The 25,026-nt window shown below is 44.4% G+C and overlaps 1 protein-coding gene across 3 annotated transcripts in view; it reads left to right on the forward strand.

Annotated features, from left to right (window-relative positions):
* The first annotated feature begins 69 nt into the window (after positions 1-69).
* AIDA (axin interactor, dorsalization associated) overlaps positions 70-25,026 on the forward strand; it is a 29,824-nt gene continuing 4,867 nt past the window's right edge. Inside the window, exons 1-8 of one of the 3 annotated variants that reach the window (XM_061364995.1) lie at positions 71-312; positions 4,222-4,291; positions 10,889-10,942; positions 13,080-13,134; positions 18,419-18,482; positions 18,918-19,024; positions 20,705-20,716; positions 23,459-23,581. In XM_061364995.1, the coding sequence (XP_061220979.1) occupies positions 203-312; positions 4,222-4,291; positions 10,889-10,942; positions 13,080-13,134; positions 18,419-18,482; positions 18,918-19,024; positions 20,705-20,716; positions 23,459-23,581 (595 nt within the window). In that variant the 5' untranslated portion in view covers positions 71-202. Of the gene's footprint in view, positions 313-4,221; positions 4,292-10,888; positions 10,943-13,079; positions 13,135-18,418; positions 18,483-18,917; positions 19,025-20,704; positions 20,717-23,458; positions 23,582-25,026 lie in introns of all 3 variants that reach the window. The other 2 variants (XM_061365001.1, XM_061365011.1) reach the window with 2 other exon arrangements.

Here is a 25,026-nt window from a genome sequence, read left to right on the forward strand (position 1 = left end):
TACCGAGGCGGAAGCCGCTGTTCCTCGGTAGCGATGGCGCGGGCGGGCGCGGCCGGCGCAGCCTCCCTCGCTGGGCGGCGCTCGCCGCGTTTGGTTGTCGCGGCGGCTGGGCAGGGCCGGCGGCGGGCGCGGGGCTGGCGGGAGCGGCTGCCCGGCGCGGTGCCCCGGCCCGGGGTGAGCATGGTGCCCTAGTGCTGGGGCTATGTCGGAGGCGACCCGGAGCCTCCTGCAGCGCTGGGGCGCCAGCTTCAGGAAGGGCACAGACTTCGACTCCTGGGGGCAGCTGGTGGAGGCGATCGACGAGTACCAGATGTGAGTGAGGGACGGGCGGATCCCGCTGCTGCCCCGGCGGGCCTCGGGCGAGGGGACGGGGAACGGGAGCGGCCCAAGGGCGGGACAGGACGGGGCAGGGCGGCGGAGGGAGGAGGGGGTCCGCGGGGCCTAGGCCGCGGCCCCTTCACCCCTCGGGCCGGGCCGCGGGTCCCCCGCCGTGCTGAGGGCCGCGGGTCCCCCGCCGTGCTGAGGGCCGCGGGTCCGGCGTCCCCTGAGGCGAAGCTAGGCGAGGCGGGGCGGGAGCAGGGGGGTATCGCCCGAACCCACCCGGGAGCCGCCCCGCCGAGACCGGCGGTCGGTGGTGAGTGCTCGGCTGGGCGCTGCCCCCGGCCCGGGGGACGAGGCGGTAGCGGCCCTTCCTTGTGCGAGGGTTAGGGTTAGTGTTGGGCTGTTAGTTAGGGCTGGTTGGTGGAGCCCCAAGGCGACGGGTGCCTGGGTACCCGCGATGTCCTGTGGCCCTGTACCCCAGGCACCATGCTGGTGGGGGAGGGGGCTGTGGCAAATGGGCTGCTGAAGCATCAGCCGTGCCCCCCAAAACGGCAAAGAACTCACTAGTGTGAAAACCGGTCCATTGCACGCTGTGCGTTCCAGCCCTGAGGAAACCAGGGTGGGAGAGTGGGGATCTGGGCAGCCCCTCTTAGACTGGCTTGTGTCGGGTGGGACCGCACTGTCCGTGAATCCTTTGGTATCGATGGAGTATGGGCACTGTAGGGTTCATGGTATCCTTAGAAACACACTTAGTAGCTTCAGTCAAATGCTGCCCTCTACTACAGTGTTGACAAGGAAGATGGAAGTTACTCCCTTGTGAAGGGAGTATTGCAGGAGAAGTTTCTTACGGTGAATTTTCTGGAAGAATTCTAGAGGGTTTGCATTTATTCCCCAGGAGAGTTAGCGGAAGAGACATGCTCGCCCTTCTAGCACTGTTCAGGACTGTTCAAGTTACGGGCTGGGCTGTGACCACACTGGCTACCAGTTCAGTTGCCATTCAGGGTAGCTGGGCTGCTGGCTGTGTACAGGATAGTCATGAGATGCTATAACCTCACCATTTCATTCACTCACCAGACAGGATGATGCAAGTTCAGTTATTTGCAGTTTGCTGATGGTCTTTAGAGTAGGGCAAGCTGTTACTACAAACCTTGGCACGGGGATGAAAAGTAGCTCTCTTCAGATCTGTGTCTTGGAAGAAAAGGAAACTAATTATAGAAAAGTAAAGGCAGATATTTTTATGTGGACAGCTGCGAGGAGTCCAGTAGGATCCTAATGCAGATCTTAAGTTTAAAACTTTAATCCTAAATGTCAAACTGTCTTGGCAGTCTCAGCAGTCAGTTTCATGTCATAATGTTTCTTCAGAATGAAGGCTCTTCAGGCTTCTCATTCTGAGCTCACTTTGTTGAGAATTAAAGTCCCTAAATATCAGCAGACAGTCCAGTTTGAGAGATGAAGTATAACTTTTCCTTCCTCCCAGAATCACTGGTGTCTGGTGAGAATTAAGGGGATCTCCATGCTTTTGCTGTATTCTGACTTTGGAGCAGTGTGATATCTTTGTAAGAGAGCTCCTCTTGGGTAGTAGTATTGTAAGCTGCTCTTACAAGCCTTATCAGGGAGTTTCTGCTGAATAGTGTAGTCAGCAGGTGAACTCTGTGGTTACAGGAGGGAGAAGATCAAAGGATTACAGGGAGATATTTCATAGGGAGGAGCAGAACCTTTTCAGTGTGCATATCTGCTTCTTGTAGATACAGCAGGTAAAATCAATAACAATGTTAATCTAAAAAGTGGATGTTACAAATAAGAAGCACAGGGCAAGATACCTGTACCTCTGGAGAGTCATAACACTATTGGCTTGGTGCTGTTGTCCCTGAGATGAGATGCACAAGCGTTTTGCTGATGCTGAATGTCTGTTCTGATCTGTTCTGATCAGCATGAGGAGGCTGGGGAGAAGCTGCTTGATGACACAGAAAGGTTTTCTTGAGTCTATGCTAGTTCATTCCATTGATTTAATGGCTGTTGATGTAAAACACCATCATTTGCCTCCTGCGTCCAGGGGACCTGCACCTCCTCAGGTCTTTATGTTGCTCCTGAAAGTGCAGGAAACTTGGTACAAGGATTGGCCCTTGTTCATTCAGGTGCTTGCTTGCACAGGAGCCCACCGAGCTGCCAGCAGTGCTTTCCCTGTTGAGTCTCCCCATCTATGGAACTCGGTCTGATCCAGCTTTGAACAAGGTTCAAGTGGGATGCCGGATGTGTGTGTGAATTAGTGTGGGTTTTCTTTGCATTAGTGACAAATGGAAAGTGAATTGTGTTGCTGATGCTTGCAGGAAAGTTAATACCATGATGCTGCCTGTTGCAGGTGGCATGTTGCTGCTATGGTGACATGTTTTCTTAGGTTGTTACTTTTAAATAGCCTTCCTATGTGTCCTGTATATCATATGGCAGGGTGGTAGGGACTGACTGTCAATTTGGGTTCCAGCATGTTTGTGCGTTTTGTCTTAGCCACCATTGTTTCCACCTTTATGAAGGGAGACAGTGCCACTGAATTGTCCTGTTTGATTGTGTTTCACTGGTGCTACAGTGGCCTCAATCCTCGTGGCTTTTTTAAGAGAGCTTACTTTGAGGAAAAGCAAAGAAATAATCAAGTTCTGATTTTTGCTTCTGGCAGGCTTTGCTGATAACCTGTTTTGGTGGATACGTTTTACGCAGGCATGATAAAAAATACCCTTTGCTGATGCCCACTGCAGTGGTGGCAAGAAGCTGAATCCCTTTAACAGTGCAAACTTGGGAGGTTCCAAACAGAAGTGTACTGTGATGCCCCAGTACTGCTGTTATCCCTGGGTTTGCCTCCCTCTCTGCTTTGAAAAGGATAATGATTTGCAGGGAATGACAACAATTGCCCAGAGGTTTTGCTTGTTTAATGTTCTCCTTCCTCCTCAGTCGGAAACTGTAACTCTTCCCATAGCTTCCTTTCGCTTTCTGGAGCTGTTTGCTTACTGTTACTTTCCAAACCTCTTGGTGATCCTGTCTCTGTGGTGAGCAGGGGTGGGGGCTCTGCTCCACATGTGATGCTGACAGGCGCAAATGTGAGCTGATACACCCTGGCCTGGCCCTCTGCCTGGCTCCCAACAGCCATCGCCTCCTGGAGCCACACTGGCCTCAAGCACCCCCTGAGAAGTGGATGTGGGCTGGTACCACAGTGGGACTCCACAGGGGTTATAGGTGGCTGTTATAAAGTAAAGGGATGGGCAGAGCAAAAGGATCAGTGCTTTCAAAGGGCTGTTGGCTAGAAGGACCTTCTTACCTGTTCTTCGCGGTACATTCTATATGTAGTCTTCATCAGGGACTGTAGTGATAGAACAAGGGGTGATGGGTTTAAATTTAAATGGAGGTAGTTCAGGTTAGATATAAGGAGGAAGTTCTTTACTGTGAGGGTGGTGAGGTGCTGGCACAGGTTGCCTAGAGAAGTGGTAAATACTTAATCCGTGGCAGTGTTCAGGGCCAGGCTGGACAGAGCCTTGGGTGACATGGTCTAGTGCAAGGTGTTCCTGCCCATGGCAGGGGGTTGGAACTTAATGATCTTAAAGTCCTTTCCAAACCAAACCATTCTATGATTTTCTGCCTAATATAGTTGCATACTTTGTCCATCTTCTGGGGTTTTTTTAGTTTGGCCTACTAAGGTTATAGGCACCTGTGTATAAAAGAAAACCCCAAATACCCTAAAAAACCAAAACGATAACAAAAAACAACCACCAAAGAAACAAACAAAAAAAAAAGCCACACCAAGAACTATTTGGAGCAGCAGACTGCGGACCTTTTGGCTGACACGTTTCCTGGAGACTGGGGTGTGTGTGTTTGTGTTGTGTTCCCACTCTACAACTTTCTTTCCCCCCCATCCAGATTAGCAAGGCATCTGCAGAAGGAGGCACAGTCTCAGCACAACAACTCGGAATTCACAGAAGATCAAAAGGTGAGTATTTGCTCAGTCAAGGAGCTTGATTGTGGTGCGTATTACGGTGATTTTATCGCACAGTCAAGAACCTTACGAGACCTTCTGTCCTCCCTCAGTATATGCAAACAGAATCTGAGCCCAGCATGGCTAAAACAGTTGCTGTCATTAGATGTGGCAGATGCTCTGCTGTGTAATATTGAGTGTCACGTGTGCTGGCCAGAGCTCTTCATAACCTGGGTGTTTCTTTTTTGGGTGACCTTTTGATAACTTGCTTATACAACATTAGCACGATTTATGGTGTGAAGTCTGAACATGAAATATCTCAAACTGCAGACATGATGGGTGTGTGAGGACGTTCACTTAACATGTAACACCTGATGGGAAAGGGTCTTGGCAGAATAGTGCTTAGCAGTCTCTTAGAATGTGATTTGTTTATAATCCTTCAAAATACTGAAATTACTTTACTCCTTCCTCCCTGCCTTCAATTGAAAAGGCTGTTTCGTGTCTTAACATCATATTCATGCAATTCTGTGACAGGATTTAAGTGGAAAATGCTAGCTGAAGTTTCACTTACTTCAGAATTTCAGCAAACTAAAATCTGGTGAGATGCAGGGTCCTGCTCATTTTTCATGTCTTGCATAAAGGCATGTTTTTCTTGGGAATACCAATTTAGAGAATCCCTGTATTTCCAGATTCCCAAGTCATAAAATCACTCATTTGAGCAATAGCATTGCCTGAAAGCTGACATTTTCTAGCCCACAATCTTGCCTATGGTAACAGGGTGGTAGAGTAATGGGATCTGTGTTTGGAAACGTTGGTGCTGAAAACAAGTCCTGGCTACAGGAACTGGAGATGAGCTTCATCTGTTTGAAGAAACTCATTGCAGAGAAAAATACGTTTGTGCAGAGTGTGGCGGAGGTTTGTAACTGTCTCCTCGACATGTATCAATGAGAAAAGCAAAGAGCCAATCTTCCGTGTTCTGTTTGTCTTCTGCAAAGAGGAGGATCAGGCTTGTGATCATGCTAAACAGAGTCATAATGTTGAAGAAGGATTTGGTTCACCTTTCCCAAACTGAAGGCTTTAGAGCCTTGTTAATGTTGGACAGCTATTTGCTCTTTGATTGCTCCTGCTCTCCATCCGTTGCTGGTAGCTTCCTCCACCATTCTCAGCTATAGGCATCTTTACAGCACGTTTCCCCTCTGTGGATGTTTTTGAGAATATGGTTACTTCATGAAAGTGAAGCTATTAATCTCACTGCTGGAGGCATCATCTCCTGTGAATGTGGGAACCAGAACCGCACAGGGCTTTGCTTCCAGATGTTCCCTGAATCTTGTGGAAAGGACCTTGGACCAGATTGTGGAAGTGAGTGAGGTCAGCCATGAGGGAAGGCCTGGGGGGCTCAGGAAGCAGAGATAACTGACCTCAGATGTTACATGCGCAACTGCGATCATGTCTTAAGGTGACAGTCTTCTGTAAAGAAAAAATGAGTGGCTGTTTTGAATCCTTGCAGGGCTGTATGCCTGGTTCTAAAGCTGATACAGAAGAGGTTGACATTTCTATCTTGTGCTTATTTGCAGATCGGCGAGGGCTGATGCACTCAAACTTTGTGCCTGGTTATCAAATGGTAGTGCCTATTTCATTAGCCACATTCACAGACATATTACCCAACATTTTGTTGAGAGAATATTCTCTTTCTCTTCCCTGCCAGGAGGAATTCTAGTCCCCACAAAAATAAAGAGTCTTGGTATTGCTTTGAAAGGAGCACTGAAAATTCTTTACAGAAAAACCTTTTGGTTTGATGTTAAGCTCCTTGCTGTTCTGGGTTTCCCTATTTCTGCAGGAGCTCAGCCATTCATTGCAAGTATCATTGACACATAGGAATGAAGTTTAGCACACTTCTGGGTTTTCAAGCAGTTTGGTTAAATAGAAGTGTATCTTCTCTCACTACCCTTCAAAAACATCTACATACCAAACCCCAAAGCTACCTTTGCTCAACGAAGTTCCTGCCAATGCATGCTATTCCAGCATGCTATTTCCTCCTGGTTCCTAATGTCTTGTCTTTCTGAGGTTCTGTATGTCATATAAGAACCACCTCTTGATTTTAATCAGTGCGTGTCAACTTCAAGGTATTACTGACCAGGAGTGCCCACAGAATTCCATAGATTGGAAAAGGCAAGGCTGTGAGGCTAAATATGTTTTCCAGCTGCTTGATCTACGCTCATTCCAGTCTCTGTGTAGATTTGGAGCTAGCTGTTGTCCAAAGCACCATGCATATGACTGAGAATTACTGTGACACTGTCATTGTTTCTTTTCTTTGACATACTCTGTGGAGAAGATGGATTTTCAGCAGTGTACCAAGGGAAAACTACTACTTTACAGCCACAGAGAAAGGACAAGGCTAGGTTCAGATCCTCTGCCCCATCTGTCTGTATAAACTTTTACCATGTTTGGGTTTATTTCATGTGTCGCAGGTGGTGTTCCAGTGCAGATATGGCCACGCCATAACTGATGGTATGTTACTTGCTAATGTAATCATACCATGTGTTAATCTAACAACACTTGACAGATACCACCAATTTCTCTCCTAGGCATACTGTGAGCCAGTTATCATTTATCTTATAATAAATGTGTTGTTTATGGTAAGAATTCAGACTTCTAAATATTCATATCTTGCCTTTTTTGCTCTCTCTCTGAGGGGTCTGTTTTGAAACACTGTATGCTGCTTCCCTTGGTAGAGCAGTCTCTGGCATTGCTGTTCATTCCTGGATTTTCATTTTCTTTTGTCTTACATCTATTGCTGGACATAATTCTGGAGTTCTAGTCCTTAGGGAAGGCTCTGTCTTGACTTGGATAACTGACAGTGCTGGAGTCATCCTTAGTGATTGTGGATTTTGTTGAAGAATTTCTCTGCAGATAAATACTGTAAAGAAGAAGTGATTGTGTTTAAATGTAATCACCCTTTCAGGAGGCTGTGCAACGATTGCACTACCTTGAAGCTGCATGTATGAAATACTGATACAGTTACCGGGGGATTTACCCCAGTCTTACCCTCTGCATCCTGCTGTTATTTTACCTTAATTCTCTAACAAAATCCCGTCTTCATTCATGATCAACCACTGTGTTTTGCTGCTTGAATTGTTCCAGTTAGGTTTGGCTATGCTTTCCGCTTGCCTCCAGCTATAGTTAGTCTCACCCAGCTCTCTATGCAGTGAATTTGACCTCTCAAGCCCTCTTCTAACCACAGTTGTAGCTTCTCGTGTAAATGTTTTTGTGCTGGGCCGCGTTTTCTTTGGTATTAGAAAACCATGTGCTGCTTTATGCAATGGTAACTCACTGAAATAAGAGCACTGTTGAAGACTCTTAGCATGATTCATTAAACTACTGGTCTCCTAACAGCCTAGACCTCTCTTTAAAGCCAAACTCCACTCTGGCTCTGTCTTTATGCAAACATCTTTGCCTGCATTACAGTTAGCACAGTCATTACTCACACGACTGCACTGAAGAAACCTTGACTATGAGATCAACTGACTTTTTTCCCTTTCTAATCACGAGTTTACATAAAACTAAATGTTAACTATTGTAAACTAGCAAGATTAATTATGGCTTCAGTCTTTCTAATGAGATGCAGGATGTTTTCCTTGCTTCAGAAAGGAGCCTTTGCATGGGACAGTTGCAGCTGAAAATGATAGCAGTGTTCAGCTGCAGTTTTAACTTTTGGGCTGGGTGTGGTCCCTTAAAAAAATAGTTATGAATAATGCCTGCTGGGAGCTTGCCATGTTTCAATAGATTCCATATAAAACCTATTCTTTACTATTTTAAGACTTCCAAACTCTCTTCAATTAATCTGTTTCTAGAGGCGTTATTGCCCTTCAGCCCCAGGAGCCAGAGGACACACATTTTGTGTTGCTGTTTGTCCTAATAGGAAGTACCTAGTTCAGGCAGTTTTAGGAATACACAGTTATGAATCTGCAGGATAGGGAGCAGGGGTGTTGCTGTGCTTATCGTTGAACTGACAAAGGAGATAGGGGTTGAACAGTGCTTCTTGAGACCTCATTTATGGTGTGGGCTTAATGCTCTGCATATGAGACCAGGAGGGGAAGAGCCACTTGAAAATCTGTTTCCATGTTCTGATTCCGTGCTGGGGCACCCTAGGAGCTTGTGGGTCTCTATGTGGTGCAGTCAGAGGGGGAATGGGCATGCTCTTTGCTCAGCAATCAACACCCAAACCATCCAAACAGCTGGGCTTTAGCAAATGTTAGAGCTGTAGTCAAACCTCTGAGATGTCCCCTCCCTCCACAAGGGAACCAGTGGATTCTTTTCTTTTACCCAGTACTTCACACCTTCCTCTTTAAAATTCTACCTTTGCTGCAAACATATCTTTCCAGATGTTCTCAAATGTAGAAAGGAATTCCTTTCGTTACACTGCAGCTGATGAGACAGACGTAGTGCATTCTCACTCTACTGACTGAGAATCTGCTCCTGTAGTACTACCTGGTGTCCTCCCATCCAGCTTGAAGATGGATGTAAATCCACAACACCCATGTGTGGGTCTGAAAGTGTCAAAATGAATCCAGAACTGTACATACTCCTTTGTTTTTCAAAAGTCTGTGGGTTTCCAAGTTATGCTGGAGATCCAGCCATGAATCTCTGTTACATAGCAGGATTTATTTTGGAGCAGTAGAAGTTCATTGACTGAACCTAGACTACAAAATGAACTTTCATGGAAATGGAATTGTAGTATGGGAGCTGTAGTATATTTACTCTGCCATGCTGCTTGCAAGTATGCAGTCATGGTGCTCTGTATTATAGTTCCCAAACAGCACACTGTAGCTGCATGTGCTGCTTCCCAGGCAGAGGAGAAAACAGTATGTGTCCTGTGCTGGTAAGCATCACTCACTGGTTTGCTGGAAGGTGCTCAAAAGAACTGGATTTCTTTAAGACCTCCATGCAATGAACAGCATATAAACTGTGAGGATGTAAAGTCTGGGCTAATGTCATGTTCCACCAGAGTCTTTAAGAGAAGAGGGAATACCAGCTGGGGAGAAATGGCTTTGAAAGCTGTGAGGAGCCTGTGGTAGAGGTGAAAATCAGGTGTCTGAGGCTTTTACACACTTCAGCTGTTGCTTTTGCCCTTGAAGTATTGGTGTCTGACCTGCTCAAGATTCAGCTCCTGAACTCTTTCAACTGGCATAAGGTGAACTGCAACTGGAGCCACTTAGCTTTTAGCACAGCCTGTTGGAACTAGGGGTGGCCGATTGAGAAGAGAGTTGTGACATCCCTGCAAGGAGAGTCAGGGCAGATGGCTGGGAAAGCATGGCTTTTTTTATCTGCTGCTACAAACCTCATGGAGCCCTAAAATGTAACCCTCTTTTAAAGGGATGTTTTGGCTTTTGGCTAGTATCTCACAACTTGCCAGATGCCCATACTCTTGTGTTCTTTGATGCTAGAGTTGTACTCTACGAAATCTTCCCTCCCCTTTGCATTCAGCCTGGGGGGGAGCTGGTTTTATACTGCCTGATTTAAAAGGAGAGAATGAGTTACAGGTGTGTATTTCAACTTTAATCTTCCTTCTGGGGGGAAAACTCATTTTGGAAATAAGCTGCTTTTCTTTCTAGCTGCATTGTTGCTGGTTTTCTTGCCCTATAAATGTTCCACAGAGCATTTTGAATTATATTTGGCCCCTATCTCTGCAGATAGTTGCAGTTTTTCTTCACTAAAACCTTTTAGTTGATGAACAAACACATGATGGGCAAGCAGGGTAAAATATGCCTTGAGGTTGTGCCCAGTGATGTCCATTATGGAAGTTTTAACTCCTCCTTTCAGCTGGTAGTATTAGAAACAAATGTGGCTGTTGCTAGAGCTTTTTATTTAGGGAGAAATAAAAGCTGAAGTAGCACTGTCTTCAAAGTAAAGCTGCTAGCAGAAGGCTATTTTGAAGCCTTTCCCTCTTCTACGTCTTTAAATGAAAATGAGAAATGACTTCCCAGTTGTACTCAGAGATATTTTAGGTAATGACAAGTTTGGATCAATAGATCTCTTTAAGACTGCAAAAATAGAAAGTTGGAAAAATAATCTGCCTTTTTACTTCCTCTCCCACCAACACCCACAACAGTCACCTGTGTTTCAGTGCTGGGATACTGGCTTCTGGAAGTTCCTGAGGAGGCATGACTTGATCTGCTCTGGGCCTGATAGATATATAAAAATATACCCATATACTATAGGTATAACTGCCATAAGGGCAAATTAGCACACATCGCTCAGGTTCTCAGAAAGTAGTTTGGTTGGCTGTAGTTTTAATCTTCCCTTTCACTTCAGAGCAGTTGAGTTTAAAATGATTTATGCTGTGGTAGGCATCCTTACAGGTTCTGCTGGGTGAATGACCCCTGTCTGTGGTGATGGGTTGTGGGAAGGGAGTTAAACAGCAGATGTAATGTTCCATCTCCTGTGCTTTTCATTTTGCTTGTGTATAAAAACAGCTTTTGATACTGAATAATAGATCTGAAATGTTTGCAAGAAAAAGCTGTTGTTTGTATTTATATTTGTTTATAAAGTATGAATATGGAAGAATACAGTTTCTGTACTGAATTAGTAATACGGTTGTGTTTTTCCTTTCAGAAAACCATAGCTAAAATTGCAACATGCTTGGAACTGAGAAGTGCAGCTTTACAGGTACAGCTCTTTTTTCCTCTGTGGCTTCATACTTCAGTGACAGGTAACTGTTGAGCCGTTGAAAGCTAGTTTAGGGTATTCAGACATAGCCAGAACTTCTGAAAACAGAGTGAGCAAACTGTTGAGCCCTTGGACTTTCCAGATTGTCACTGTGATTCCCCAGGTGGCTGCCTTAAAACCTTTTTAAGTGCTTATATGAGTATGTATTGGGGTTTATACAGGAATTTAACCACAGGTTTTGTGTCTTTGGCTCTTTGCCTTGCTTTCCTCCTTCAGAATGGATCGGTTTGTCTTCCTAATCTGTGTGCAAGGGTAAAAAGATCTCCAGAGTGATCATTGCACTAATTCAGCCACTTCACAAGTGATAATAGAGCATGAGGACAAATGTGTGTATAGAATAAGAATTCCTTTTGTTAACAGTCATGAAAACGGGCAGGTCTGTAGGCAGATGTGTGAAAGTAACGATTTAGAAGCTACTTCTTGGTCTCCTTTTCTGGACTGAAAGTAGACATCGTGGAAGTGAATTTTTTCTTCTCTCAACACAATCTTATCCCCAAAACAAAAGGGAAGTGAGTCAAATTTCCAGAAGAGTGCGGATGGGGAGGGATGAATCAGCTGAAGCAATATTTGGTTTACTGGATCACCTCTTTACCAACAGAGTGGTGGCAGGCAAATTTTACATCAGGTTACTCACAGCAGTGCTCCTGAGTTCCTCACGTTGCTGTACAAGGTGCAGCAGCTACGTTGTGCTGCTGTCAGTTGCCCAAGAGGCTGGAGTACAGTGGTGATTTAGGCAGGATGCTGGGGCTATACTGATGAGGTAGGGCTGAGCAGTCTGGAGGCTGTGCAGGGTTTGAAGGATTATTTGGGTAGCTTTACTTGTCTTTCTATTTTGATCTAACCTGGGGTGTTGGAGCAGCATTGCACGTGTTCTGAGTCACAGTGACAAGGGCAGATGTGTTCCATTGTGGGACGTCTCAGAGCAACAGGAGAATATGCAGCAATGTCATAACCTGCACAAGTAATGATGTCTTGCAAGAGCAGCCTTCGTTGCTGTTGATTCCTCAGCAGTAACTGGAGGATTTTATAGCCTTGTGTGAGGATACCAGAACTTCTCATCCACTTCACTTTGGCAAGTATTTTACTTGCTGAAATTTGTTACGTTTCTTAGCAGAGATTAAAGTAGTTGAGTGTGATCATCTTTTCCCATTCTTCTAATAGCATGGGTATAGCTGCTTTACTGTCCTTCTGGAGTCTTGCAGTAGGTCCCCAGTGGCACTTGGGCAAAATCAAGGGGAAAAAAACCCATTAGGTCTTAAAGAAATATTAAAAACAATGGGTAATCTTAAGAGATGCCAAGGGTGCAATGACACAATAGGTAAGACTGATCCTCTGCCTAAAAGAGGGTGTCCTGTGTCAATCCACTAACTCGCAGCACTTCTCGGATGCCAGCTCTGCCACTTTTCATCTCAGAATAGGCTACTCGAGCCTTCCAAACTGTTAGTGAACTACCTCATAGTAAAAGGTTACGGACTTCTCTGTGGAATTAGTCAAACGGGCTCACTGAGAGGCAGACATGCTACAGACAGTGAAGAAATGGCATCCTCAGAGTTGGAGAAAGCAGAGATGGGAAGGCCTCTTCCATTTGCAGCAAGAGTTGGGTGTTTTGTCAAGCTCATCCTATGTACTGTACTTTCTACCAGTATTATGCTGTTGGACATGTCTTTTACTGTGAGTGGTCCTGTTGGAGCATCACTTTGCAGTGCAGTCTTACAGCTGATCTTGCTTCAGAACAATTTGACTGGGGAAGAATTAAATCAAGTCCCTCTGTCTTAATGTTCCTGTGTGTAGTAAATATGAAAGAGCAACAAGGTGCTTTAAAAGCATTTACCTTGCATTAGAGCTTGAAACATGGGATAGATTTGTTCTCACTAAATGAGAAACAATGTACTTTCTGTTTCACCTGTGAACATAGCCTGTGTTGAGGAGATATTTGGGACTCTTTAGGATGTAGCTTTGAAGTAATGTGATACACTTGAACAACAGAAGCACCTTGCATGCTTGTTCTAACATATGGGAGCTCTGTCTGAGAGGAAGGTGCACACTGAGATCTAACTCTTTCTTTGTAATGTCCTAGTCCACCCAGTCACAGGATGAATTTAAGCTTGAGGATCTGAAGAAGTTGGAACCAAGTAAGTAGTATCTTTGTATTTTAAGTGAATGGCATTTATCATTACAGTGTAAAATACAACAGCAGCATGAACACCAACTGGCCACGCTGTGGTTTGACAGTAATGCTGGTTTAAGTGTTTCTTCCAAATACCTGTTGCCATGTAGACAAAACTTGATGTATAGCACAGAATGTAATGTGGATAACTTCAAAGTATAGTAGTCCTAATGTTTCAAGTAATATATTCTCAACTCAGTAATTCTTTGGGTGCTGCTAAGTTTGCACAAAGTGGTAATTTCAGCTCTCAGTAGTACAGTACCATCAACTGGGAAACTGACCTGCACATTTCTTATTTGAACTGAATTTCAAGGCTATGTGGTCTTCTTCCCAGCAGCATGAAACTTGGCTTTTTGCATCTGAAAAGATTTAACTTGTGCTCTTGGCAGCCAATCACCCATCACCTACCACTGCCATGCCACCAGACTAACCAGGTTAAGAGGATGTGAGTCAGTCTTTGAGGGGGTTTGTGTGATGTTGTTTTTTCCCAACCGATCCTTGGTCAGTTCTTGCTATGTCAATCCAGAAATAGCTTTTCTTGTAGGAAGTATCTATTTATCTGCTACATTTTCCTTTCCGTAACACTGGCTGCTTTTTCTCAAAGCATCCATACGATCAGTACTTCCACATCTTTATCAATATTATCCTGAATGTTAATGTTTCTGCAATTCTGGAGGACCAGGACATGTGGAAAAGCTGCTTTCATGCTAGTAAAGCTGGTTTTATTTTGCCTCTGTAACAATTGTAACACTAAGGGGGATGTTGGTGATAAATGTGGTGGACAGGCAAGTGTTTCCACTTCATGAATAAGCTGAGCTTCTCTGCACTTCCGTTCTCTGAGTAACTGGCACACGATCCCATTGGATCAAGAAGCAGGCATTGAACTGAGCTTCCTAATGTCTCTACCAAAACAGAGTCCAAATGCTTTCAAACTATCCCCTGAAAACGTAAAAGTATGTTACAAGATGGCTATGTCAGTGAAGGCCATAACTGAGGAAAGGGTTTAACAACGTGTTGGAAGTGTTAGGTCTTTCTCAGTATACATACTGCATGTCTGGCCTCTGCATCTCTGGTTTGGCACCATTTTGTATAGATACTCCTGCTCTCTGTTTGCAAAGTATTTAAGATGTTGTTGTTATTTGATGACTGTGGATTTCAGACTCCATTGTCTGAATCATGCCCTGTGAGTTACTGAATGATGGAAGGGGGAGAAGGAATCATGTTTTAATCGATCACACTGGCCTAGAAATCGAAAGTGACTATTGAAGGCTTCAGTCAGAATTTACATTCTGCCAACAGACATCAAGCTTCCCTTGAAATGCTCCTTTTCTTAAAAGCCAGAATGTCTATTACAGAGCAACAGTCCTGTTGCTTCTCTTGCCCTCCATCAGAGAATTCATTGTTAGATGTCAAAAACCCTGGTAAACAGTGTGAAGTGCATTCAGCCCATGCCCCATACAACAGGAAACTGTATTAAAACTGAGGCAGAGTGTGTGGCCATCGGTTTTCAAAGACACTGAGTTATTTTCCTTGGAGAACGGGTGCTTCTACAACAACAATTGAACATTGATGCTCTTAATGGTGCTGTCTGACTGGGATTGTTCCGGCCTCTTTCTCTCTGAATCATGCCTTTGTTTTGTGGATTTTAAGTATATCTTGAATAGAGTAAATCTTAAGCAGGCCAACACCAATCATCTCATAAAATACACTGTGAAGTGTTTTCATTTGTGTGTTGTCAATTTGCTCTTGTGTTCCACTAGAAAAAGCTTAAAAATAAATCTGGGTTGGCAATGCAAAGAAGTGATTCCTTTGTTAGGGCAGACCATTCCGTTAGGGTGGAAGGAAAACAGCTATTCAGACAATTTGGCTTGTTTTAATTACTTCTGTGCCTGAAGCTGTCAAAATGCTCAGAAATTTGGTTTGGGTGCTGTTATAACAACCACAGCCCTTAGTTTTAACTTTATGTATCTTGTGTTGTCAAGTTCTAACTTTTCCTATTAAGTTGCATTTCACGCTGCTTGGAACATGAAGCAGTTGGGTAGTTCTGTTTGTTTATAGGATTTGTCACTGAATCTTGTGTGCTAGAATAGAATATAGGAGGGTCTGTACGTGCAAACAGTTCTTTTGAGACTACACTGTGTGAAATCATGGCTAAGACGCTGGATCCCACAAATCCTGTTGTGGAAACTTATACCAGTGTTGTTACACACATTACAGATGGGTAGGCTGGGACATGCCATGGGCCTGTGTTTGTGTGGATAACTCTAGGCACTAAGGTACTAGTTTCAAACTCAGTGTATCTGTGCTATAAGAGAAACAGACACTGTTGTGGTTTAAGCCCAGCCAGCAACCCAGAACCACACAGCCCCTTGCTCACTCCCCCCCAGTCATTTTTCTCCTTCTCAGTAGCTGGTGCAGTGCTGTGGTTTTGACTTTCAGCCTGGCAACAGTGCTGATAACACCGATGGTTTTAGTTGTTGCTCAGTAATGTTTACTCTGGCCAAGGACAGTTGTACTGGGGAACCTGTATCTGACTTATTTTGTTTTGTCTATTTAAGAAAGAATGAATCAAGATATACAAGTACCATTTAGGCTCACTAAAACTGTGAGTGGACAGTGGTCTTCATTGAGTTAGCATGTACCGGTGTTGATAATTTCAGTTAACATCTTTCAAGAGCTGATAAAATCAATGTGATGTTGTCCACCACTGCTGAAGAACAGGCTTAAGAGTCTGCAGAACAGTATTTGAACTAGATTCCTGCTGGAAAAGCAACATAACATAACTGGAGGCCACAGTGCTGGGATCTGCCCATTAGTTACACACATGGAGAACTCCTTGAATCGCGTTCTCAGCAGCAGCACAGAGGGGAAGTGCTCTTCCTCCCAGAGGTGATGTGTGGTTTTAAAACAAAAGGCAAAAAAGCCCAAACTAACCTCTTAACACTTGGGTGTCTTACACAGCATTGGAAGGGAGGTTCCTGTGCTTTGTAACCTAATGGTTTTTTTCTGTAATTTGGTTATTTTTATTTAAACCAGCTGAAACTCTCCCCTGTGATACATGCAGAGGATTTTCCTTTGAGGAAAAAAGGAAGATTGTTATGTTGCTTTTTTATTGCTTTGTTTTTCCTTAGTGACTTTAAATAAGCATTTCACCAGGCTGAGTGCTGTAGATCCACTTCTTACCATGATGATATCTAAAGCAGCACTTTAGTAAATCGCTGTATAACAACTTGGCAAAATGATTTGCTATTGGTGACAACACAGAGTCAAAGCCCCTTTGATAACGTGATCCACAGCTTTCTGTGGCAAAAGGAAGGAGATTCTGGATGGTGTTTCCAGAAGCGTTTCCAAGCATCCCCTCCGTTACCAAGCCCGAGAGATGCCCGAAAGCAGCGGCTGCCGTGGGCAGGGCGGGTACCAAGGCCTGTGTGCGGGGCTTGGCTCCGTGGCAAGAGGGTGAATGCTCAGCAATGCCTCGGGCAGCAGCAGCAGTTTAGGTGCTGTAAAAACTTTTCCTCTCTCCTGCGCTGTGTGGAGTATTTTATGCCCTCTAGTGATGGCTGAAATGTATTACTGGAAGGTTTTACTCGGTGGTGGTTCATTCACGTAGTGAGAGGAACTGGTTGCTGGGAAGAGAGGAACGTAGTGCTTATCGACCTTTGGAAGATGGGAGGAGAACTACTGTGATTTCTGTTGCTTCTGTATATCGCGCCTGTGATCTGGAAGAGATCTGGCTTTACTGAGATTCCCCTGCCTGGGCAGTTTCACTTTCTGTCTCTGGTCTGATGGAGCTTTCCAAGAGCTGGGGAATTCTGAGTAATAAAAATCGCCTTCTGTCCCTGGACCTCAGCTGTGCTGGAAGGTGACTGGCTGCTACTAGCCGGCTGCTCTTCTGTTGGGAAGTGGCTGTGATTCTTGGCCACCATGTTGAGATCTGCAGTACCAGTTCCTCAGAGCAGAAGTCTTTAGAGACAGAAAGAGACCTGGCATCAGTTTTGTCTGTCACCTCTCTGACTGAAGGGAGCTTAAAGCTTTCTGCGTGTTCAGGTGTTGTGTCCAGCTGGAGTCAGGCAGTACCTCTCACGTAGTGGTATAGAAATCAGAAACAGAATGAGCAAAGGCTGGAAAGACTTTATGGATTCTTTATAGTTTCCTGGAGGGATTATTTATCCATTGTAGCACGCAGATGGCGTCTGGTAAATTACTGAGTGCTGTGCTTAGCAAGACAGGCAGGAGCTCTCCTCCACTGCCTGAACCACAGTGTGCAGAGCTCAGTGTACAGAGGGGCAGTGGCTGCTTCATCAGAACTGGTACTTAAGTACCTCTGGGTATCTGTGTAATTTTAACATCATTTGTTCTCACTCAATAGTCCGAAGGGGAGATTTTCTGTGCTCTGAGAGGGCTCATTGCAAAGTGGAACTCAGTGAGAGGATTCAGTTTTCTACCTGCTCTGCTCCTGCCCAGTCTGGGATATTCCTTCTCTGGTAGGAGAGTGCCTCTCCCTGCAGGCATTCCCTTGTAAATGTGTAGGCCCTTATGCTGTCATGAAATGCTGATTTCTTTCACGTGCTTTTACAAGTTTTGCCTTTACTCATCTCTTGGAAATAATGGCTTGAGTTGCAATTGCTAAAACTTGAGTAGGTTTCCAATACAAATGGCAAAGTCATGCTGCACTGGGTGCTGGACACTATAATGGGTGTCTCTGGGGCTTGATGCTCAGATGTTGCACTGCTTCTCTTCTGAATTTTGCCAATCTACAAAAATCCGATGGCAGGCCAAAAAGTAAAACCAGACCAGAATCCCCACTCACAAGCCCCCTTTCAAACCTCATGCATGAAAGAGTAGGAAATTTCAACTCAGTAATGTCTTACCAGCACAGTTGGACTCCACAAATCCAAGCCTATGTTCTGTGCCTACAACAGCACCACCCTCCCTTCAACAGCCACCAAAGATTGCTACCATTGCATTAGTTTTTCCATGCTGCTTTTGGTCATCTTGTTTAAGGGTGGTGGTGATTATGGGCTGGAGTTGCCGTTAGCCTCTCTGAATGTTACTGTGGCACAGCTCTGGTCAGGACTGTACTGGTATTTACAATGACAGATGGTGGGGTTTTGTATGATCTGAGTATGTTTTTAAATGCTAGTACTATTTGTGTGAAGATGCTGTGAGAATGGATGTAGCTGTGCAGAGCAGTAGAATTAATGCTTGTTTATGGGTTTGGATTCTTATTTTTTCCCCCCTCTCTGCAGTCTTAAAGAATATCCTCACTTACAATAAGGAGTTCCCCTTTGATGTTCAGCCTGTCCCACTCAGGTAAGAGGGAACTGGGTCACTTCATGTACAGATATATGTTTGAATGGGAGCATAGCCTGGGACCTGGTTTACACCTGAAACACTGCAATTCCCAGAGCCACCTACTTGCTGCACTGCTTTGGGTGATCTGGTTAATAAAAGTACTTTTGAATTGTGTCTGTCTGGGTACCACCAAAAATCACACCCGTGCTTTTGGTAAAATCAGGATGTGGCACATTCCTGCATCTCTCTCTGTTGTCTCTTGGGTTTAGACTTTGTGCTTTCTATTGGGCTGAGCTCCTGCAGTCTCTCTCTGAGGCTGTGGGTACAGGTTAATAAGTATGAAATGACATTTAAAGCATGTTGGCCCTGCTCTATATTCAGATACTGAGCTGTGAGTTGAAAGCCAGGTGATGAATGATCTTTGGTCTCATCCTTCTTTCTCATGTTTTCCAGGAAGATTTTAGCACCTGGAGAAGAGGAACACTTGGAGTTTGAGGAGGATGATGAGGAAGGAGGAGCTGGAGCAGGGTCTCCAGACTCTTTTCCTGCTAGAGTTCCAGGTAGGGGCACTACCCTTGCCATGCAAGTGTAAGTTGTGTCTCTGAGAAGCCTGTTTCCTCACCTGTGATTTTCAAAGTTTGGGTGAGGAGCAGCAGGCTAATGTAAACTCTGATGCTGTATTAAAGAACCACAGAGGTGGCTCAGCAAACAGTATCTTACTGCAGAACAGAGGTATGGATAACCTCGAATAATTAGCTTTAATTCCTGTTCAAACTCACTATCCTAATTCTGTGCACTTTCTTAACTGTGCTACATTAAGTGTTTCAAATGCATTCAAATGTAAACTATGGCACTGTTTCTTCTGCAAGGAGTATCACATCCTGCTAGAGGGGTGATAAGGTGTTGCTGGTTATTTGTATTGCATCCTCTGGTGAGGCAATGGTTTAGACTAAAGCCAAGCTCTGAGAAGATAAAAGAGCTTTGATTTTGATAGCTGAAGCCCTTGTCAGTGTGAAAGCACTCATGGAACTGGGTATACCTACAGATCCTAAAGGTCTTCCTGTAACTTCAGCTTTTGACAGTTTACCAGGTGAAGGAGTAGGATGTTTCAACAGAGGTTCTTTTGGTTGGCATAGTTTCTTCGCAGAGAAACAAGTTTCTATTTTCAGAGCAGGCTAGCAAACTTTGTATTTCAGGAAGGAGACAACAAGTAGGGAAACTAGTACTGGAATTATAGTTGAAAGAGCTGGATTGGAAGAATGCTGCATTACTTATGCCTGGAGAAAGCATGTTTTTGTCCTTGGATCCAAGCCAAAGCATGCTACAGAATAAGATCCCTGCAGGCTGTACTGATGTAGGGATGCACAGCCTACAGTTGCACAGCCTACAGTTGTTTATGCTAAATTCACAAGTAGGCTGTAATACATTGTCATATTTTATTGCTGACATTTACTATTTAAATCCTTGTTATTCACCATGAGAAATCCATTTATGAAAATGCATTCTGTGTATCCAGAGTACAGCAGAGAGACCTTGAGTAGCTCTTGGTATAGTCGTGAAGGCTGTGATCATTACCATAGTGTCAACAGTTACCTCTGTGCCACTCAGAGCTGTATGTATATAGTGGACACGGAGTGTGTGTGCTTAAGAAAGGCTCTAAGCTGATGATAGATGGAATTCACAGTCACATCATTTTCCAAGTGGCAGCCAAATCAGAAAGAGGAGAAGTTTGGGGCATTTACTTTCTTACAGAATTATTCCTCAGTAAGACCATGCTTTTAAGAGAAGGTGAGAGCAATGCCAGAACTTACTGATATTTTACATTATCATCTACTTAATAGACTGCAAATCTAACCTAATCTAATCTGTTGTTTTTTTGCATTAAGATAGATTTCCCCATAGCTACAATAATGCAAACTGTAAGGAGGTCTTGTACTACTTGAACACAGATCTCATTTTCCCACTGAATGTAGGTGAATGTAATATTTCTTACCTGACTGGAGGTTGGTCTGTTGCTTTCTCTGGGTTATAAGGGTTAAACAAAAGCAGTTTGCAGCTCTCTAGGGTGAGCCTTATGAGTCAAGTGAACTTTCCATGTTGAATTGATAGAACTGTGTTCACTCTTTGCTTCTATATGCCTTTAATCCATAGTGCATAACTGTATTGTCTAACTGATCATGGTCTTGTCTTCTACATGCATGGCTTCCTCGTTATCACATTGCACCATTCATCTAACCCAGGAGCCAATGAAGGTATGAAAACCTTTTAGTATATACAGTTATTTCTTTGTTCATATTTATGTAGCTGTAGTGTTCTTCATTCAGCTCTTAGTTTCAACCCTCAAGATACAATCTTTAGTAACAATCCTAGTACCTCTGTGGTGTTGGCATCTAGCTGTTGATTTGCATTTGCTGTATGTACCAGAAAGAGGGATGGTCGTGTTTGTTGACCCACCTTTCATAGCTCTCTAGAAGTGCTGCTCTGCTCGTAAAGACAGTCTGACTTGCAGTGTAGCCAAAGGTAGGTGTAGCTAGATTGTCTTTAGTGGAACACACGTTTTATGGGAAATCTTACACAAAGAGTACTTCTGTAGTTAGACTTCTGAGCTGTGCAGACCTGAACTGACCAATGGCTTGTTGCCTCTAACAGCAAAGGTTTCCTGCCTTTCTCCTGGTTATATACTTCTTTATTCCAGTGCTGTGCTGGCAATGGATCCTTCTGTGAACCATTTCCATTTGTGAGCCCAGCAGGAGACTTGTCACTTTTTCCCCTTTCTGTGAATCGGGCTTTGGGAAGGGAGAGACTGAACTCAGCCTGCATTGGTGGCTGTTGGGTTGGCTCACCCTTGTGTATCTGAAATGCACTCGTAGGAGGTCACTCCCTTCACTTGTAGATGCTCCCTTTCCCCTCTGGCAGTGATGCCCTGTGGTTCTGTCTGAGGTGGTTGGCAGTTTGCTCATGAAAGCCTCAGTGTGAGCCTGCTGAAGGTGAGTGGGCCCAGGCTGTGGTGACAGCCTGGCAGTGTGATGCCCAGCCTTAGCACAGTTATATCATAGGGAGTTACTATCAGCCAGTGGTTCCTCTGTGGAGTGACTACAAAAGCTTCAGCAAAAGACCTGCTTGGATGGTTGTGGCTCACATGAGGCAGGCTACAGTCCTTGGTCTGTTACTGGCTTGGGTGCTCCTCCTGCTGAGGCAGAAAGGAAACTGTGTTCCTTGGAGACCATCTGTCCTTCTGTTCCCTTACCAGCTGGAAGCGAGCTGGACTTTTCTGTTTGTTGCAACTCTGCAATTTCACACATTCTGGAAAGCGTTTTTCAAGAACAGAATAACTTCTGCCACTGTTTTTATGAGAGATGCCAGTCTGATGCATCTTTCAAATGATTTCTCTGTCAAGTATCCCATCACTTAGTCCTTTGAAGTGATGGATAGGAAAACTGAAGGATACAGTTGTTCTTGGCTCTTGGGGGCATACTGCTTTTAGGAGAAACAGAAAGATGGCAGAGCAGAGAGTTTTGTGCCTACAAGGACAGGTTTGCTTCTACCTTCATTTAGATTGAAATAAGAACAACTCTGTCTTTGAACATCTGGTCAAGAGAGACAGCAGGGTTAACTGGAGTGTGGATGCTGCTTTGCAGAAGTGGGTGCTCTAGTAAGTTTCCCTTCTAACAGTTCTCATTCTATAGTCAGAACTCTGTGCCATTACTTCAGAATGGTGGGTTGAATTCTGCAATGGTACATTGTGACGTGTCTGCAGGTGCGGTAGCTTGGAGGTTGTGAGCCTGCTAGCAGCCAAGACAGGGAATACAGACATGTACTGCATCACAGGTGTGAATTCAAGCCTTGCTGGTGATCCTGAAGGAGGGACTGGATGTAGGAATGCTCACGAAATCTTGCTGAAGCTGTGGCTCTACTTCCAAGCGCAGAATACACAGTCCCCTCTTGCAAAGCCAATCTCTCGTACAGGACAGAAACTCCTTGCTGCTTCAGTTCCTCAAGCAGATCAAGAGGGAAAAAAAGTATCAAGAAAAATCCATATTGGACTTGTCAAAGGAAACTATTACTTTGATTCTCAAGCCTTGGAATAACGTTTATTTTGTAACTAGAAAACAAAAGCTTTAAATCAAACTCACTTTTGAGTCTAAGCATTTTCTGACTTGGTGCTTATTCATCTCATACTGGAGAGAGGCCTGAAGCCTGAAAGTTGTCATTAAAAGCAGCATGAAGAAACCCACTCCATTGTTGATGACAATCTGATGGCTTTTAATGAACAGTTTGGCTTTCTTGCCAGCTCCACACTCTTCCTCAGGGCTATGTGGATGATCTATGCTGACCACGAAGCGTTGATGCTAAATGTTCCTGAGGCAGAGCTGGGAGCTGCTTCCTTAAGGCAGAAAGGAACTTGGGAGGTGCAAATGCTCTTTATTCCTCATTTTTCCTTTAAGTAGAGGGCAGGAGAACTTGAGTAATTAAGGATTTCTCTTCTGGTTCCCTTCTGTCCAATGGGATTTGCAGCAATGCCATTTTCCTCCTTGCTCTCCCAGGCTAAGCCAAGTCATGTTCAGTGGGGTGGGACTCCTGATTAAGTGTCTGAACTTCCTGCAACTGTAGATTGAATCCAGCCTTCCCAGTTTAATCCTTGAAACTACATGAAGTGAATTCCATGAACGAGTTATTCTACATGAGAGCAGGAAAGAACACTTGAAACAAAGCTACTCTCTGTTCTTATGCATTAGGTTGTTATGAATTCGTTTGACTTGTGGCAGTTCTGTTTTGTTGGTTTTGGTGTGGGCTTTGAAACCTGTCAAAAACTGTACAGACTTTTCCTGTAGTGCTGTGTACTCTTGGGATATGAATCCTTGGGCTTTGAACCTGCTACAGAGCACAGCATCTTCCATGGGAGCTGGTGGGATAAGCAAAGCTTCTGCTGTAAGATGACACAAAGAGTTAACAGTTAATAATTAATAACACTACTACTACTTTGCTCTTTGCAGGTACTTTATTACCCAGATTGCCATCTGAACCCGGGATGACATTACTCACCATAAACATAGAGAAAATCGGTCTGAAAGATGCTGGGCAGTGCATTGATCCTTACATCACAGTCAGTGTGAAGGGTAATGATTTCTGTTTCTTGCTCCTCATTTCTACTTTGGAGGGAGTGTGCTTTCTAAAAGCTGTATTGATTTTTCAGCCTGCTGGGAAAAATACTCCCTGGTACTTGCATTTCCTCTTGATTAAAGCAGAAGCCTTAAGTCCGCAAGAGTGGAGACATCCTGTAGCTGAGAGATCCTGGAAGGTGAATCCCTTCAGCAAACACACTAGCTGTGTGCTCTGGGGTGCATTCACTGTGCAGGGAGCTGAGCATCAGTGACTCTTCATCAGTGACAGAAGCACTGTACTCCTCTATTCCAGCTTCTTCAGCTGACTATTAAGCACAGATCTGTTTGGACTGCTTGTACTCCCCAACCAAATACTGGGCTTTCTGGAGCCACAGCCCACTGACTCCATTTTTGCTCTGGTATTGAACTAGTTTTTAGTAAAACAAAGATCATCTTACCAAGGCTTAAGGTTTAGAGGAATGGGTATGAAGCAAAGCTTGCAAGTGAGATAGCATATAACATTTGTTTTAGCCTTGGCAGTGAAATATTTCAGCCAAAGCCTGGTGGGCTAAGAGCATCCCCCTCTGAGAGCCTCCTCAACTGACAAGAGTGAGAAAGAACCTCTCAGTCCATGATAGACAGCATTAGGATTTCTCACTCTTTCACATGACAGCTTTTACTTGAGGCTGAGATTGTTGGGATTCAGTCTCTTTCCTGGTGAGATCATCTGCCTCTTCTCTTAGCAGGAAGCCCCTGTAGTCAGAACTGCTTTCCATAGCCTGCCCTGCTTGACTTCTGCTTATCTGTAGACTCTTTTAAGGTATATGATTTTTTTTGCTTATCATATAGAAATCTGTAGCTGAGCCAACAGCCTCTTGCTATTTTCAGCTGCCATAGTGACCTTGTACGTGTCCTCTTTCAGTGTGCTACTGGATACCAAACGTCAGGATAAAATACTTGTTAGATGTGTGATCAAGTGCTTCCTCCAGCAAACAAGCTCTTTGGCAGAAGCAAGGGTCACACAGTATTGGATATCCCTTGAATCGCAGTGATGTTCTCAAGTGTTACCTCCCCAAATACACAGATAGAAAGCTTTAATCCTGTTTGCTCTGATTCTCCCTGGACCTTTGAGGAGTTCACCTGGTTAGGGTAGAAGCTGAAGCATGACTCTTAGTTCTCCTCCAGAAGATACAACTGCCTTCTTATGTTTTCTGCCTTGGAAACATGCAATATTTCTTTATGCTGTGCTGCCTAAGGTTTGCTGCATTGCGTTTAGGTTGTGTAACTATTCTTTGGGCTCCATTTCTCTAGTCACTTGTGGATCTTGCTTTGCCTCTTGTATGCCAGGGAGCTGAGGGATGGGTGACTTCAGTAGTGGGGATGGCTACATGGGCGTGGGTTTGATCAAATGTCATTCGTCCGTGCTGAGTTTCTCTTGGCCAACACAAAGGTACCAGCCG

The sequence above is a fragment of the Neopsephotus bourkii genome, unplaced genomic scaffold, assembly GCF_033783945.1.
Source record: "Neopsephotus bourkii isolate Nb327-2 ecotype Australia unplaced genomic scaffold, CSIRO-AGI_Nbou_v1 NB_114, whole genome shotgun sequence".
NCBI classification, from domain to species: domain Eukaryota; kingdom Metazoa; phylum Chordata; class Aves; order Psittaciformes; family Psittacidae; genus Neopsephotus; species Neopsephotus bourkii.